Below are 14597 nucleotides of genomic sequence, written 5' to 3'. Positions count from 1 at the left end.
GCTCTACAGTATAGGCCTATGTTTTCAGTGTACACATTTGATTCACTTAATAGGCCTATAGGTAGGACTTAATCAGTCAATCAACCCATTTAATGTTGGCTGCACTGCATTTTTCTCAAATTACAATCAAGTCAAATCAATCAATAATTCATATTCACATTCTGTCTCGTGTCTCACCAGGGCTAAGATTATATCAGCCAGTGGCATCATTTCAGAAGAAAACTGAGTTGTGGTGGTCGGTCACCCGACAGCATCAATAGCCTATATCAATGGCCAAGCACTCATTTCATAGCCCATTGGTAAAAAGGCTACAATTGGCGACTGGGTTACAACATGACACATATTTGTGTGTAAATGCCTTGAGACAACTTAACCTCTCAAATGCAGTCTCATCACTCGAATAGTTCATAAATTATGTTGGTCAACCTACTACACAGTTAATCAATACTGTCATGTGCCATTCCGTTTACAGGACCGGACAGCGAGACATTATCGATGGGCCAACGCAGCGTAGCCAAGGCCTATACTAAAATATTCTGATGATAAAATGAATGAATGTCAATTATGTTCAAGGACACTTTACTTAACTATTGGAGTTAGCCTAAGATCTACATTTAAGATTTTGATTAATAAGACATAATTTACATAATTTCCTGACTGTGGGCAGTGGTGTAAAGTAACTAAATACATATACTGTACTTCAGCAGCACCCCATCATTCAGAAAAAAGGGAAACTACAATCAAGTCAATTGTTCTGACTGTCGTCCTAAAACTGTCAGTCTCTCGAGGAAGAAAGTTTATGCTTATTTCCATTTGAAATGCACTCTAGACAATTCCTTAGCAATGGCAATGTAGGCAGTGAATACGGCCATCTAACCATAAACCATAAATATTGCGAAAAGGAAAATACAAAATAGAACTTTAACTACAAACTAGCCTACTGTAAGTAAACTGATCGGCTTCTGTTGATCTAGGACAGTGGTTCCCAAATGTTTTAGCTCAAGACCCAAAAAAGAAATCAGACGTTTGACCGGTACCCAAACTAGTTAAAATAGCAGATGCTCACAACGTGTGAGCATAGATCAGCTATTTTCACTACTTCTTAAACATTTGTTTTCTAATTTATGGATATTTTTTTCTTTTGTAGCCTATTTATGAAATTCTTCTGAAAAATCTTTGAATTCGTTTTTAATTCATGAAAAATTTTGCAATTCTTTTTATTAGACATATATACACATGTTTTATGTTTTGAAATGTACTCGTGACCCATAAAGAAGTGTCCGCGAGTCGCGACCCACAAATGGATCCCGACCATATATTATAACTCCATGGTCCCGACCACTGTTTGGGAAACAGTGATCAGGCTACTTGAAGTTGAAGTTTTTAGACAACACTGCCACCCAGTGGCAAAGGAGCAGAACTGATCCAGTGTTATCTGCTCTGGGACCTTCCCTTTGCATCTGTATGATACAGATGGCAGATACAGACTGTATCTGCTAGTATATTGTCTACTCTTCCAACCAGAGGTGGAAAAAGTACTTTTTTTAAGTAAAAGTTTCAATACTGCAATGTAAAAGTCCGAAATTAAAACTTTACTTGAGTAAAAGTACAAAATGTAAAGTAGAAAGTACTCATTATGCAGAATGTCCAGTTTAACAAGTTTTCAAATGTATTAATCGTATAAAAATCTTTTGAAACTAGCAGATCTACAGATCGGCTATTTTCAAATAAATGGCCAAAATGTATATACTGTAGGGCTGAAGTGGGTAATGCATGTTTTGTAATAATAATCAAAATCTTCAAAGTAAAGTGAAGTAAAGTAATAACTGAGTTTTCACAACCTTTCAAATAATTGTAGTGGAGTAAAAAGTACAATATTTGCCTCTAAGATGTAGTGGAGAAGTAAAAGTATAGACAATTGGAAATACTCCAGTAAAGTAAAAGTACCTCAAAATTGTACGTAACTTAAGTACAGTACTTGAGTAAATGTCCTTAGTTACTTTCCACCACTGCTTCCAACGAACGATCTAAAATAATCACAACATACATACATAACTGCATAGACATTCACAGGAGCACAAGTCTGCTGTGACTGTTGAGTCCCGTCGGACTGTAAACATTGTAACACCGGGCTGTAATGGCTGCCGCCACAAGACTCATCTCCAGGTTGACACTTGTGACGGGTTAGTTTACTTTCCCTTTCCGTGCATTAATCATACCCAATACATCTAATGTAAATAGATGACGGCAATCCCGTTGCTTTGTAACGCAAGCAGCATGGCGATTTATAAAAAATGATCTAAGTTTGCATTGCAAGGTAACGTTACCCTCTACTACCCTGCTCCTAAACTCGCGTCACCAAGGTTTCTATTTACTGTTCAGTGCTCACATCCAGTCTAGAGCACGCCTACTGTATCCGGTTATTTCCACACTCAAATGCACGCAGATAGACAGTTTCCGCATCCGCAGTAGACAGGATATGAAAATTGCAAAGCAAAATAATCCCATTCTAGACTTCTCCAGTTCCATACAAAGGAATGAAATACAAAATGTCACATGATTAGAATAATAAATAATACTAAATATTTTGGCATGTAGAATAGGCTACTATACTGGAAATGAGACTCTTTCGAATGCCAACCCAAGAGAAAAGTTGACTAACAGCTTGTTTTAACTGATGACAGAGGGTTTAAGTCAAGATCTTGATGTGAATTATACAATTGGATAAAAAAAAAATGATGCATTCTATCAATGATGCGTGGCCCACACTCCGTGTTTGTTTTCTCACTAGGCAATTATAACAGCTGGGGATAAACAGTTAAAGGGAGATGCAGAAGGACGATACTGGTATGATTTGAGCATAGGCCAGCAATATGGGGGTCAGGACACAAAGCTTGCCTCTCCACCAGTGGTGTCCATTCTTGTGCAATGAAAGCAGAGTTTATGAAAGTTTTCATTTTCATTTCAGCCCAAGAACATTACATTAAATTAATTGCAGTGCTTAGATTCTCTATAGCAGGGGTCTTCAACGTTTTTCAGGCCAAGTGTTAGCTGAGAGAGAGATGATGCAGGGACCCCCCACTACATATAGTATAAAATTATGTTGCAGATTAAACCTTTTCATAGATTTCATAGTCGTTGGATGTTAATGTGTAGTGTATTTTCACTACACATTAACAGTGCAAACAAAAGGCAAAGGGTCAACAGAAAAATGAGAAAATATATGTGCCTAACTCACCCCCTTCACTGACTGACTAACTGACACACACCTGACATAAATCAACTGATAAGGTTACACCACAACAGGAACTAATCAATCAATTAAGGCAATCAAAACAAAACGTGGGAACTAAAACAAAAATAAAAACACCCAAGCAAACATATATTTTGCTCCTACACTGCTCATACATTCAGCCCTCTACTGCAGTGGTTCTCAAACTTTGTGAGCTTGTACATCGGCTATTTTCAAATAGCCTATGTAGGGGTAAAGTGGTTCAACTAATTTTGATGCTGTATACACTAATTTTGCGGGGGACCCCCCGGGACACCCTCAGGGACCCCGAGGGTCCCCGGACCCCACGTTGAGAGAACCGCTGCTCCACTGCAGTGCACCTTTTAATGGACAAGTTTGTTTGTGGTGCTCCCTTCCCATCCAGGAGGGGGCAGCGGTATTGGCCGTGCGGTGTGCCAGCGCCTTGCCTCCGAAGGCGCCTCGGTGGTGGTGGCAGACATCAGCGAGGGGTCTGCCAGCGAAACGCTGAGAAGCCTGCCTCGTGATGTCAGAGGGCAGGAGCACATGTCTGCAGTGGTGGATGTGTCATCGAAAGAGAGTGTTGAGAATTTGGTCACCAGCATACAGGTATGTACTGTGGGTGTGACAGGCACCCTTCTAGCCTCAGTAACGAGCCACACTGGTCCCTTTTCTCTCTCTTGCCCTCTGTCCTTCTTACCCTCTGACTCCCTCTTCTTGTCTCACACCCAAGCAGCTAGTCTTAAAGCCCCCACCCACTCACTCACTCACTCACTCACTCTGTCGCCGTCTCCTCTTGTCTGCACCTCCCCAGTGTCGCTACTTCCAGCCGGCTTCAGTTTGTGTGAACGCGGCAGGCATCACCCAGGATGACTTCTTGTTGAGAATGAAGGAGGAGGACTTTGACAGAGTCCTTCAGGTTAACCTCAAGGTATCCAGACATTATTATTATTAGAAATTATAACTAAATATGGATGAAAACTTTGTGGATACCTACCTTTGACTTTACTGTAGTAGAATTAAAGCTGCAATCTGGAACTTATTTCAATGAATAAAACGTTATTGTAACCAGTCTGTATGGACATGGACAAGGACAACATGTCCCTTTGCCCTGTCCTTGTCTTCCCTTTGTTCTATTTGAGCGATGTTAGATATCAAACATCAAAAACACAGTATCAGATTCGGATATCTTCACCCCAAATCTGTTCACAATCACATTCTTCTGTATTTATCTATACATAAATGATACTGAACAAATACTGATTTGACTGTAATTCTATTTCTCATATGAGAATCTGTTGCCATGTTTGTCTTGTATTTTCATCTACTCTCTGCTCCTGCAATGACACCATTTTGTTCTCTTATGTTAAGGGGACGTTTCTGATCACTCAAGCTTTTGCCAAGGCTCTAGCAGCCTGCGGAGCTCCCAAGGGTTCCATTGTTACTCTGGGCAGCATCGTAGGCAAGGTGAGACTTAACCTCTAGCTCTTTAGCCTACAACCATTTGCTGCTGTTTGCATGTGTGACCAGGACAGTGCAGCCAGGCAGCCATACATTTGAATAAACATGAATGTTACTCTTCAATCACTCACTGATAAGTTAGAATAGAGACAATCTGGGCTCTAGTGATGTACTCTCAACCAGTGATGAGCTGTGGATTTTTGAACTAGGGGGGCTATATTTTCTGACGTCACGTGCACGCGCACGCATGTGCACATAGCCAATCAGCTCAGTGCTAGTTGAAATACTGTATTCAACATGTGATTTTTAATGTAATTATTACTATAATACTTATATATTATTTAGTTACTTATTATTTAGTTGCATTGTTAATTTGTTGTTTTTATTTTTGTTTCAAATTTTATTTTATTTTCCTTTTAGTTTTATATAAAAGCCCTTTACATAGACTCACCCACACATAAGTACTTAAAATAATCAGACAACTTGTCTTTGTCTTGTCTCAGAGAACTGGGTCCTCTGCTAAGCATCCCCTTCACACTCTGCAGTGCAGAGACTGTTGTCGGCTGCGGGTACATGGACAGTTTCATTCGGAATGAATACACTTCTATTCGGAATGAATGAATGGATGAATTCATTCAGAATAGAAATGCTCATGTAAACACCTCAATTGGAATAGAATATTCCATTCCAGTCTGACCCGAATGAATTTTCATTCGGGTTAGGAGGGGTGGTATAGACCGTTTGAATCGGGATATACCAATAGGAATTGACCATGTAAACACTTTATTTCGAACACTCCTCTCTGTTTGGAATACATGCATTCCTTTGCGCATGTTCGTGCTTATAGTGCTGTCAGAATTGTCCAAAAATGACCTATCAAATCTCTAATTCGGCCACGGTCGCTCCTGCGGGATAAAATGAATGATTCTATTCTATAGCGTCATTTAATAAGCCATGGTTAAGCCCAGACTTGTCCAGGAGAACGGACGCTCCAAGGATTGCATGGCCTAGGCTACACTTATATGGATCTTTTTCTAAACGGGTATTTTAGTCCTCAGTTTTTAAAAAGAATCCCATGCCACATGACAAAGTTTTTTTTTTAAATCCCTGTCCACACGTAAACGCAGAAACGCATTGATCAGCTGCAAGTTTCAATTTTAAATCAGATTTTACATTTATTTTATATATGAGGGCCGAGGGCCAAATACGTATACATTTTTAATCACATGTTAAGGCCCAATACTGCAATAGCTGCATTGTTTTAATAGCATACGTGAACAAAGATAAATGAAAACTACATTATTAGGGCACAGCTGCAGCGAAAACAGATGAGTTTTACTTAATCAATTCATTACATGGGCAGCCGGAACTGTCGTCCCAAAACACTACGCCCCACGCACCTTTTGAGCGGGCCATCCACGGCCACTCCATGGTCGCTGGATTTTGACCCGGGGCGATTGTGTTTTAGGGCGACAGACTACTCGGCGCAGAAAGAGGGTTTTCGTCACAGTGAATGAGTTACAGCATGTTTCAAAGCTTTTTCATAATAATACAAGAAAAACGTGACACTCGGCATAATGAGTAGCTTATACTTTCTACTTAAGTATATTTTGATGCCAATAATTTTGTACTTTTGCCATAAATGAGCGTGCCTTGTTTCATAGACTGTAGTGTTGCTCTCTCTCTCTCTCCATTTATTATTATAATGACCATGAGCGGTCCGGTGTTTATGTATTATTATTTATTATTATAATGACCATGTGCGAATGCGCGATGACGTCATCGTACCTACATGAGAAATGTGACAAATAGTATAGGCTAGCCTACGTTTTACCGTGTCTGGTACCAATACAAAAAAATAAACTGGTCTGAACTTGTAGATCTGCTACTTTTGCATTAAAACGGCGATAACAAAGGAACACAGGCTTGTACCGCATACAACGCTGCCTGGCCAGGAGTCGGTGCGTTGCTTACCGGCCTGTCTACGACCGACAGACCTCCGCCGCGGAGGCACAAGGGGGCTATTCATTGCCTCCTCCCATGCCCACCAGGGGAAGCTCTGCTCCGGGTAGTGGCCCCTGGTCCATGCCCGGGCGTAGGCGGGAACCACTTTGCGCATGTCAAAAGTTATATTCCGAATGAATGCTTTGGTCATGTAAACGAGGAATACTTTTATTCAGGTCCCATGTAAACAGGTGAGTGGATCAGATTCCTCTATTCGGAATGAGTTCATTCGGAATGAATTCATTCTGAATGAATACATGATGGTCCATGTACCCGCAGCCAGTGTGAGAGGAATGTACACATTCAATTCAAGTCCATGGCTTTTTTCGAGTAGCCTAATGTTATGCAAAGCAGCCAGGTAGACGCTATTGAGAACGGCTCGCCGCTGACGGCGCGAACCTTGAGAGGCTATTGTTTAAACTTTAAGGTGTTAAGACCGCAGCTGACGGTGCGTGCTCGCGCGTGCATGTGGAGCTCCCAGCCCCCCAGCCAGCGCCAGAACTAAGGGGTCGCCGACCCCCCACAGCTCATCCCTGCTCTCAACTATGTTTTCAGGGACATCTGACTTGAGGTGACCATAATGACCTTTGTGCTGTCTGTCTGTCTCCAGGTGGGCAACATTGGACAGGTCAACTATGCCTCTTCAAAATCTGGTGTAGAAGGGTTAACCAGGACAGCTGCCAAAGAACTCAGCAGGTAGACACACACACACACACACACACACACACACACACACACACACACACACACACACACACACACACACACACACACACACACACACACACACACACACACACACACACACACACACACACACACACACACACACACACACACACACACACACACACACACACCTTATGCAGTCAGATATCCCTGAAAATGCATTAATTAGTTCACCTACAGGGGAGTTAGTAGCTTAGACTCGCTCATGAAATCACGTCATGTAGTGTCTGGTCAGAATGAACCATACATGCACTCTACTGTATGTTATTGTGATAAATGACTGGACTGCAATGTATTGTCCTTTGAGATCCGGTAGAAGATGGAAAAAGCAGAGAAAAAATAAACTTGTCGTCTTCTCTTCCTTCCCTCCAGGTTTGGGATTCGATGCAACTGTGTTCTCCCAGGGTTCATATTCACTCCGATGACAGCAAAAGTGCCAGAGAGAGTTATCAGTAAGGTAAATAACTATTACAATATAGATAAGAAAGAAACCACATTGTGCCTGATACAGAAATACAGGATTATTGCCAAGCTGCTGTGCTTTTAGTTCAGTGTCCCACTTGCTATTGGCCACTTGCAATGAAAGTGACCTTGGAAATGAAGCTCACATGTTCTACTGTACATGTGAATCACTCTGAATAAAAGAGTCCAATCTAAATATACAGTGTAGTATAATAAGGGGCCATGTCCACTGAAAGCGCTTCTCATGGTTGTGGTAACGATTCAATGTCAGGTTGTAAATGATCGGGTGGTCAGACACTGGACATTAGATCAAACCGTGACATTGATGAGCGGCGCTCCTCTCCAAAAGATTCAGTATTTTCAGCTTGAAGCTTCCAGGGTGCTCCGCCAAAAAACGCTGGACGCCGAGAGCGCTGAAACGTGATGCTCAGCACTGGAAAGAGGAGCACTCAAGCGTGTCCTTAGAAATACATGGCAGACAGGTGCTGGCAGCTAAAAGAAAATACTCTTTCTGTCCACACTGCCCCTAATGTATCCTGGTGGCTCAGCTTAGTCACAGGTTAATGTCCCGACGTAACTGTGAGGGCTGCGTAGCGGCCTGAACCTCTAGTTTAATAAAATGCTCTACAAATAAAATAAAGCTGAAGCTGCATGAAAACATAAGTATGGATTCTCTCCTACTTACTTGCATACATTAAGTCAGAATCACCTTTACTGTCACCTCACAGGTTTACAGGTGTAAACAAGTGGGTGAAATGATATTTGTGCAAGTTCCATCATTCGTAGTTATGTTTCATATGTGTTTCAGATGACCTCCTTGGTGCCTATGGGAAGAATGGGTGAGCCAGCAGGTGAGTTATTAGCAAACAACAGCACCTGCCACAGCAGTGTTTATCAGTGCGTCCAAAGAACCCCAAAAGTGGGTCATCAATGATAGAGTCTAACACGTGTCAAAAAGGAAATAAGCTTGCATCCATGACTTGAGAACAACCGCAAAACCAAACTCAAAAGACTCACTTGGATATTCTCATTAGAACCTCCAACAAATATAAGCAGTTTGGGGACAAGTGCATGAACGTCCATCCACAGAGCACTCCAACAGAGATCATGGGTAGTAGAAACTCATAATCTTAAAGGTACCTTCAATTAGCTAAAACACAGGTCACAGGATTTGATTTGATTTTGCACCTGAGAGCTGTCAGATGTCACAATTAAAGAAGAAAATAAACAAATCCTAATCACCTGATTCCTTGTGGTAGAGCAGGTCGTAGATCTAAACGTTTAAGCGAAAGAGCATTGAACCTGAGAAAATGTTTGAATGGTCATCCAGAAACTGCAGGATCATCACAATACTTCTTCTACACCAGTGACTCCTAATTCCCTCCCATCAATTAACTACCTTGTTAACCAGGTCCTTCCACCCCATCCCCCCTTCTCTCTCTGTCCTCTGGTAGAGGTAGCTGATGTCTGTGCGTTCCTAGCCTCAGATGACTCTCGTTACATCACAGGAGCTAGCATCGAAGTGACAGGTACTGTACAATTCACGTGCCTGGTGCTTGTGGCTTTGTTTTAACTGACATGACTTTTTGTGGTAAAGCAGTGGGAGCGAACAGTAGAATGTGTAATTTATCTGTAACGCATGCAAATTAAAAAAAAGGTGTTTATTTGGAAAGATCTGTGTGGAAGGACAATTCACAAGCCGGCTACTGTAGTATGCATCTCTAAAAAGGACCAATAAGTTACTGTTGTGTCTTAATGTGTGTCTTAATAATGTGATGTGTTACATGACTGTGAAGTATCACAAGTTCAAATGTTAACCACTGCTTAATGTAAAAAGAAAAAAGAAAGTAGAAACAGTAAAAATGCGCAAACCATATTTTTCATCCTCAGGAGGACTTTTCATTGGCTAAGTCAGCTGCCCCTCATGCTGAAGCAGACCAATTGAAGGCCCGTTTTTTTGCCACACCTTGAACAGTTAATTGCTGAATTCATTGTTGTAATGCTCTGGCCATGATGATTCACCATTGATTGATCATGATTGTTTAATCTGACTGTGAATATGTACAGTATAAAACAGAGGATTTACCATGTTGTATTATGTCTTGCAAATAAACACATGCTTGTAATTATTGTCAAACTGAGAGAACTCGTGTTTGGATTAGCACCCACAGATACTAAATATAATTTAGACAGCTCTTCATACAGATAACAGTCTGTACAGTTTAAATTAAAAGTATTCCATGAACTTCAGTAGGTGGTGACTAAAACAATTATGTAATATGTTAGGAGAAAAATGCTTTGGACATAAATAAAAAAAAGACACCACAACCACAAGGAAGGAAACTTTTAACTAATGGGCTTGGGGAAAAAACAGAAGAGTCAAGTCGCACTTTAAAAAAAGATATATTACAAACAAAAATTTAAAAAAATTGTACTTACACACATCATAAAATAATACTTTTTTCTCTTTCCAGCACCAATTTATTTTGTTGAAACTTTTGTCTTTAACACAATAAAAACAAACAGTTGAGGTTATTCTCTCTGTTGAATTACAAGGACAGTTTATTTCTCCCTTCATACTTTTTTCCCCTTTATTTTGGAAGCAACCACCCCTCCCCAACCATATAAATATATATATTTTTAATCAAACCCAAACCCCTAGTATATTATCCCATAGCCTTTATTTTACAAACACCACCTTTCTTTTCTTCTTTATCTGCCCTATTGGTGGTTGAGAGAAATGTCCCGTCCCCTCCCAGCTAACTGTCGACTACCCGCTGTGGTCTCTCAAACAGAAGGTTATGTTGCTGCCTCTCCTGTCCTGTCTGTAGGTGTTTAGCTGATGTTCTGGTAAATAACGTGAATGAACAGGTTGGGTTTCAGCGATTGGGTCAGACAGGATACAATGCGATTGTTGACTGAAAACGCACTGAGACGTAATGGGAATCAAACGCCCATGTAACCTTCCAGTTACAGAAAAGTGTCTAACCACTTGTCCACCCTGCCTCCCTAGTACAGAAGACCACATAACAGAGCTCTGTGACTGCACTATAGTTTAGATTGTGGCAAGCGGGTTGGCATGTGAAACAATAGTGAGAAAAGAAACAAAAGAAACAAATATTAGGCATTGAATTGAAACGGTTGGCCTCAGATCCCAATCATAGGCCCAAGCAGAGTCAGGTGCAACCACCTAGGCACCGGTCACAGCCAAATCAAAACGGTAGCAAACAGCAAATGAACATGTGACGGCATTGGAGAGTCAACATTTAATCATTACAAAGGAAGCAATTTTTGTAACAGTACAATTGATGAAAAAATAACAAAAAAACATTGAACCACTAAAAGGGATATTACAATAATTGGCCACAAAACAAACTCTTTGGTTGTACAAAAAGGTGTCGTCTTTTGTGACATCATGCATGGACCTGTAGGGCGCGCACAGAAGTACTGTCAACTCCAAGTCATCAGTGAGTTTAAAAATTTATGTTTAATTGTTTCAAATGAACCTTAGACTGAGAGCTACAGGAAATAAATACAAATGAAATCATACCACATTCATCTGGAATATTTGGTAGTTGTATTATTTTTCTTTTAAATCTCATAGCACCCTGTTTTAAATAAATACAATAGAATATCACTATTTCTGTACAAATGGAAGGTAATGCACATTTTCCCCGGTAAAACCTAGTGACAGCTTCTGGAGGTGGTAAAAAAAAAGACACTAAGAAAAATGAAGAATTCAAAATGAATAATACAAAATGTTTTTGCTTTGGTATAATTAGCACCTGGTCACGTGTTTTTTTGTCTTTTATAAAGCATGCATTTATTCACGGTTGTAAAGAGAGAGAGAGAGAAACAGAACTTTGAAACTCATATACATATTTAAACCCTGATAGCGTTATGCGCTGGCTGAACAAGATGGAATGTCAGAAAAGGTTCTGGAATGTAGACAGTAAAGCCCAATTTATGCTCGCAGTGAAAATTGCCAACCTACAAGCCCACAACACGTCACATCCTCGATGTGTTGTGGGCATGTAGGTCAGCAATTTTCACGACGGAGTATGAATGGGGCTTAAAAGAACCCAGGAGGCAATGAATCTGTCAGTACTGGGTCAGTTGGTGATGTCACAACCCTCTTGGCCTACTTGGCTCGTGTGTGATTTAAAAAAACAAACAAATAAAAAAACAAGACATTTGGCCCTTTCAGTGGCAGCTGTGACAGGTATAAAATACATGTACAAGAACATCAAGCACAGCACAATTTACAAAGTGGATGGCTTTTGGTTTCGTCGTTGATATAGACTATGAGATAGGCCAACATCCCTTCTATATTGCCCCACCACACGCAACATAATTTGGACTGCCTTAATAATTTTCAGGCTTGTCTCATTGCTCAAAGCATTTGTACATTTTTATTCATACGGTACTGAATCAACGGCTGCTCATGGCCACATCTGCATACAGCAAAGTCTAGTTCACACTCACCACAAACTGCGTTGAGACGCCACATACTGACTGCATTGAGATGCCACATTGCGTCAGGTTATGTCAGAACCGCACAGAGGTTACATATGAGAGCCCGACAATGAACAGCACATTTGCGCGGTTGCTAGACTAGACTAGACAAATACAGATGTTCACAAGCAGAGCCCAGTTGGGAATCGGGCTCGCCGCTTTGGTCCGTCCCTCTATTTGCTCCTGGTGGAGGAACCAATGTTCCATTTTCGTTCGGCTCCTCTTGTATGTGATTTGGCAGGAGCTGAGACTAGTGGGTGGAAGATGAGGTGAGAGGTAGAGAAAACAAGAAAAGTGGAGCAAAAAAAAAAAAATTGGAGAGAGACAGTGGGGAGGAGACAGGAGTGAGAGGGGGGTCGGAGGCGGGGCATTCTGGCATTGAAGTCGCCGGCTTTTTCTCTCTCACACTGGCGGTTCTATATTCCCAAGAACGCCATCCATCCATCTAACTATCTCGCCGGTTCTCTCGCTGTCCGTTTCAATCGATCAGCAGATGGCCTCCTCTTCGTGAGAGTGTTCATGTTCTACCGTTTATTCTGATTTTGTCTTGACGTCCATTACTTGTTGGGACGATGGCGCATGATGTCCCACGGGCAGAGAGTGTGAGTGGCTATCTCACATCGAGATTTCTTTGTGTGTGTGTATGTGTGTGTGTGTGTATGTGTAAGTGTGTGTGTGCAGTATTTGTGTGAGCAGATGTTTGTGCGTGTGTGTCTGTTTAATCATATCATTTACAAGTAAATTTACAAATTGCTGGGCATGTATCGTCATTGTGTGTGTGTGTCTTTAAGTGCATGTGAGTGTGTATGTTTGTGTGTCAGTGTGTGTGTGTGTGTGTGTGCGTGTTATTTACGTGTGGTTCTTGGCATGGTGTGTGTGCATGTTCTGTGTGTGTGTTTGCTTTTAGCCTTGGAAACAGACAGGTCCCACTTCAAAGCCAAACTGCTGGTTGCTCTCCCCAAAGTCTGACACCTTGATGTCCAGTAGAGGAAGATGCTCCACTTGTGGTGTGTTCACCTCCAGGACTGTCCTGTCGAAGCCCTTACGATACTGGGGGAGAGACGGAGAGACGACAGAGTGAGTAACCAAGATCCACATAGTCAAAGCGTAAAAAACATCACGCTACAAGGTGGTAATAAATAGAATAAAGTATTTTGGAGCATAATCCAGTGTGCGGCCTCTATCTTTATTTGATCTGTGCATCTGCCCTGCACCTGGCATTTTAAAGGGATAGTTCACCCCCAAAATTACTTTTTTCCTATCGATTAGCCACCCCATGGAGACTTGAATACATGGATATATTTTAGTTTTTGCCGCATTCCTAAGCCAATAATTTGATGACCGGCAGCGGTTCCGGTAGTCTCCTTTGTGTCTCCTACCGGTTCGCTGGTCATGAAATTATTGGCTTAGAATTGCGACAAAAACTAAAAAATATCCATGAATTCAAGTCTCCATGGGGTGACTAATCGATAGGAAAAACATTAATTTTTGGGTGAACTATCCCTTTAATGTGTGTGCTTTTCTACTTGTCCACAGTCAAAATGTGTCACAGAAAGGGAGAAAATGAATGAATGAATGAATGAATGGATCAATCAATCAATCTGTCTGTATCAATCACTCACAGAGCAGCCGTCGATCAGCGCTTTGATGTAAGGGCTGGTCTCGTAGCTCAGCGCCTCGTCGTTGGCCCCCTGCAGGTGCAGCGCCCTCTTGTGGTTGCCCTTGGCTGTGCGGTCGGCCCAGGCCACCGAGCGGTGGCAGTGGTACGTCAGGTTCTGACGGGCCTGAACGCTCAGCAGCCGCAGGAAGCCCAGCTGGACCACACCCACCGGCTCCCCATTGGAGTCCACGTAGGAGAACTGGGAGGAGGTGGAGGTACATGGTGGAGGAAGATAGGAAGGGTTAGGATGTGGCGGAGGAGGGAGGAAGGAGGAGAGGGTAGCAGGTGGATGCAAGAGGGAGTAGAAGTTAGGATGTGGAGGAGGATGTAAGAGTAGATAGGAGGTGGAGATAGAAGAGGAGGTGAAGGAGGAAGGGGGACAGAGGGAAGGGAAAAGAGGAGGAGGGGCGGAGAAAGATTAGGAGCAGGAGGAGAGCAAAGAGGAGGTGAAATGGCAATGTGAAACAAGTAGGGGGTCAGATGAAGGAGGAGGGAGATAGAGAAGAGAGGGTGAGA

The 14597-nt window shown here is 41.8% G+C and overlaps 2 protein-coding genes across 10 annotated transcripts in view; one reads left to right on the top strand and one right to left on the bottom strand.

The window, feature by feature from the left end:
* The first annotated feature begins 2133 nt into the window (after nucleotides 1-2133).
* hsd17b8 (hydroxysteroid (17-beta) dehydrogenase 8) lies at nucleotides 2134-11625 on the top strand. 2 transcript variants are annotated; one of them, XR_013933967.1, is made up of 10 exons: nucleotides 2134-2183; nucleotides 3657-3859; nucleotides 4065-4181; nucleotides 4622-4717; nucleotides 7326-7411; nucleotides 7817-7901; nucleotides 8715-8757; nucleotides 9361-9435; nucleotides 9797-10406; nucleotides 10438-11625. XR_013933967.1 is itself a non-coding variant. In XM_080441316.1 (9 exons), exons 1-9 carry the CDS (start codon nucleotides 2138-2140, stop codon nucleotides 9814-9816), a joined length of 771 nt encoding a protein of 256 aa, XP_080297442.1. In that variant the 5' UTR covers nucleotides 2134-2137; the 3' UTR covers nucleotides 9817-11625. The 2 variants fall into 2 exon arrangements, 1 of the variants encoding a protein (XP_080297442.1); XM_080441316.1 differs by having other exon boundaries at nucleotides 9797-11625.
* col11a2 (collagen, type XI, alpha 2) overlaps nucleotides 10293-14597 on the bottom strand; it is an 85085-nt gene continuing 80780 nt past the window's right edge. For all 8 annotated transcript variants that reach the window (XM_080441311.1, XM_080441307.1, XM_080441308.1 and 5 more), the window contains 2 exons: nucleotides 14044-14280; nucleotides 10293-13471 (listed from right to left, as the gene is read on the bottom strand). In XM_080441311.1, the coding sequence (XP_080297437.1) occupies nucleotides 13325-13471; nucleotides 14044-14280 (384 nt within the window). In that variant the 3' untranslated portion in view covers nucleotides 10293-13324. The remainder of the gene's footprint in view (nucleotides 13472-14043; nucleotides 14281-14597) is intronic.

This window comes from Gymnoscopelus braueri (assembly GCF_963280865.1).
Source record: "Gymnoscopelus braueri genome assembly, chromosome: 11".
In the NCBI taxonomy this organism is placed as follows: Eukaryota; Metazoa; Chordata; class Actinopteri; order Myctophiformes; family Myctophidae; genus Gymnoscopelus; species Gymnoscopelus braueri.
The sequence above is the reverse complement of the archived record's forward strand: the minus strand, read 5'-3'. Positions and strand labels throughout refer to the sequence as shown.

Coding starts and splice junctions, on each gene's coding strand:
- hsd17b8 (XM_080441316.1), top strand. CDS start 2,138: ATGGCTGCCGCCACAAGACTCATCTCCAGGTTGACACTTGTGACGG. Junction 8,758..9,360: donor AAGAATGGGTGAGCCAGCAG/GTGAGTTATTAG, acceptor GTCCTCTGGTAG/AGGTAGCTGATGTCTGTGCG. Junction 9,436..9,796: donor AGCTAGCATCGAAGTGACAG/GTACTGTACAAT, acceptor TTTCATCCTCAG/GAGGACTTTTCATTGGCTAA.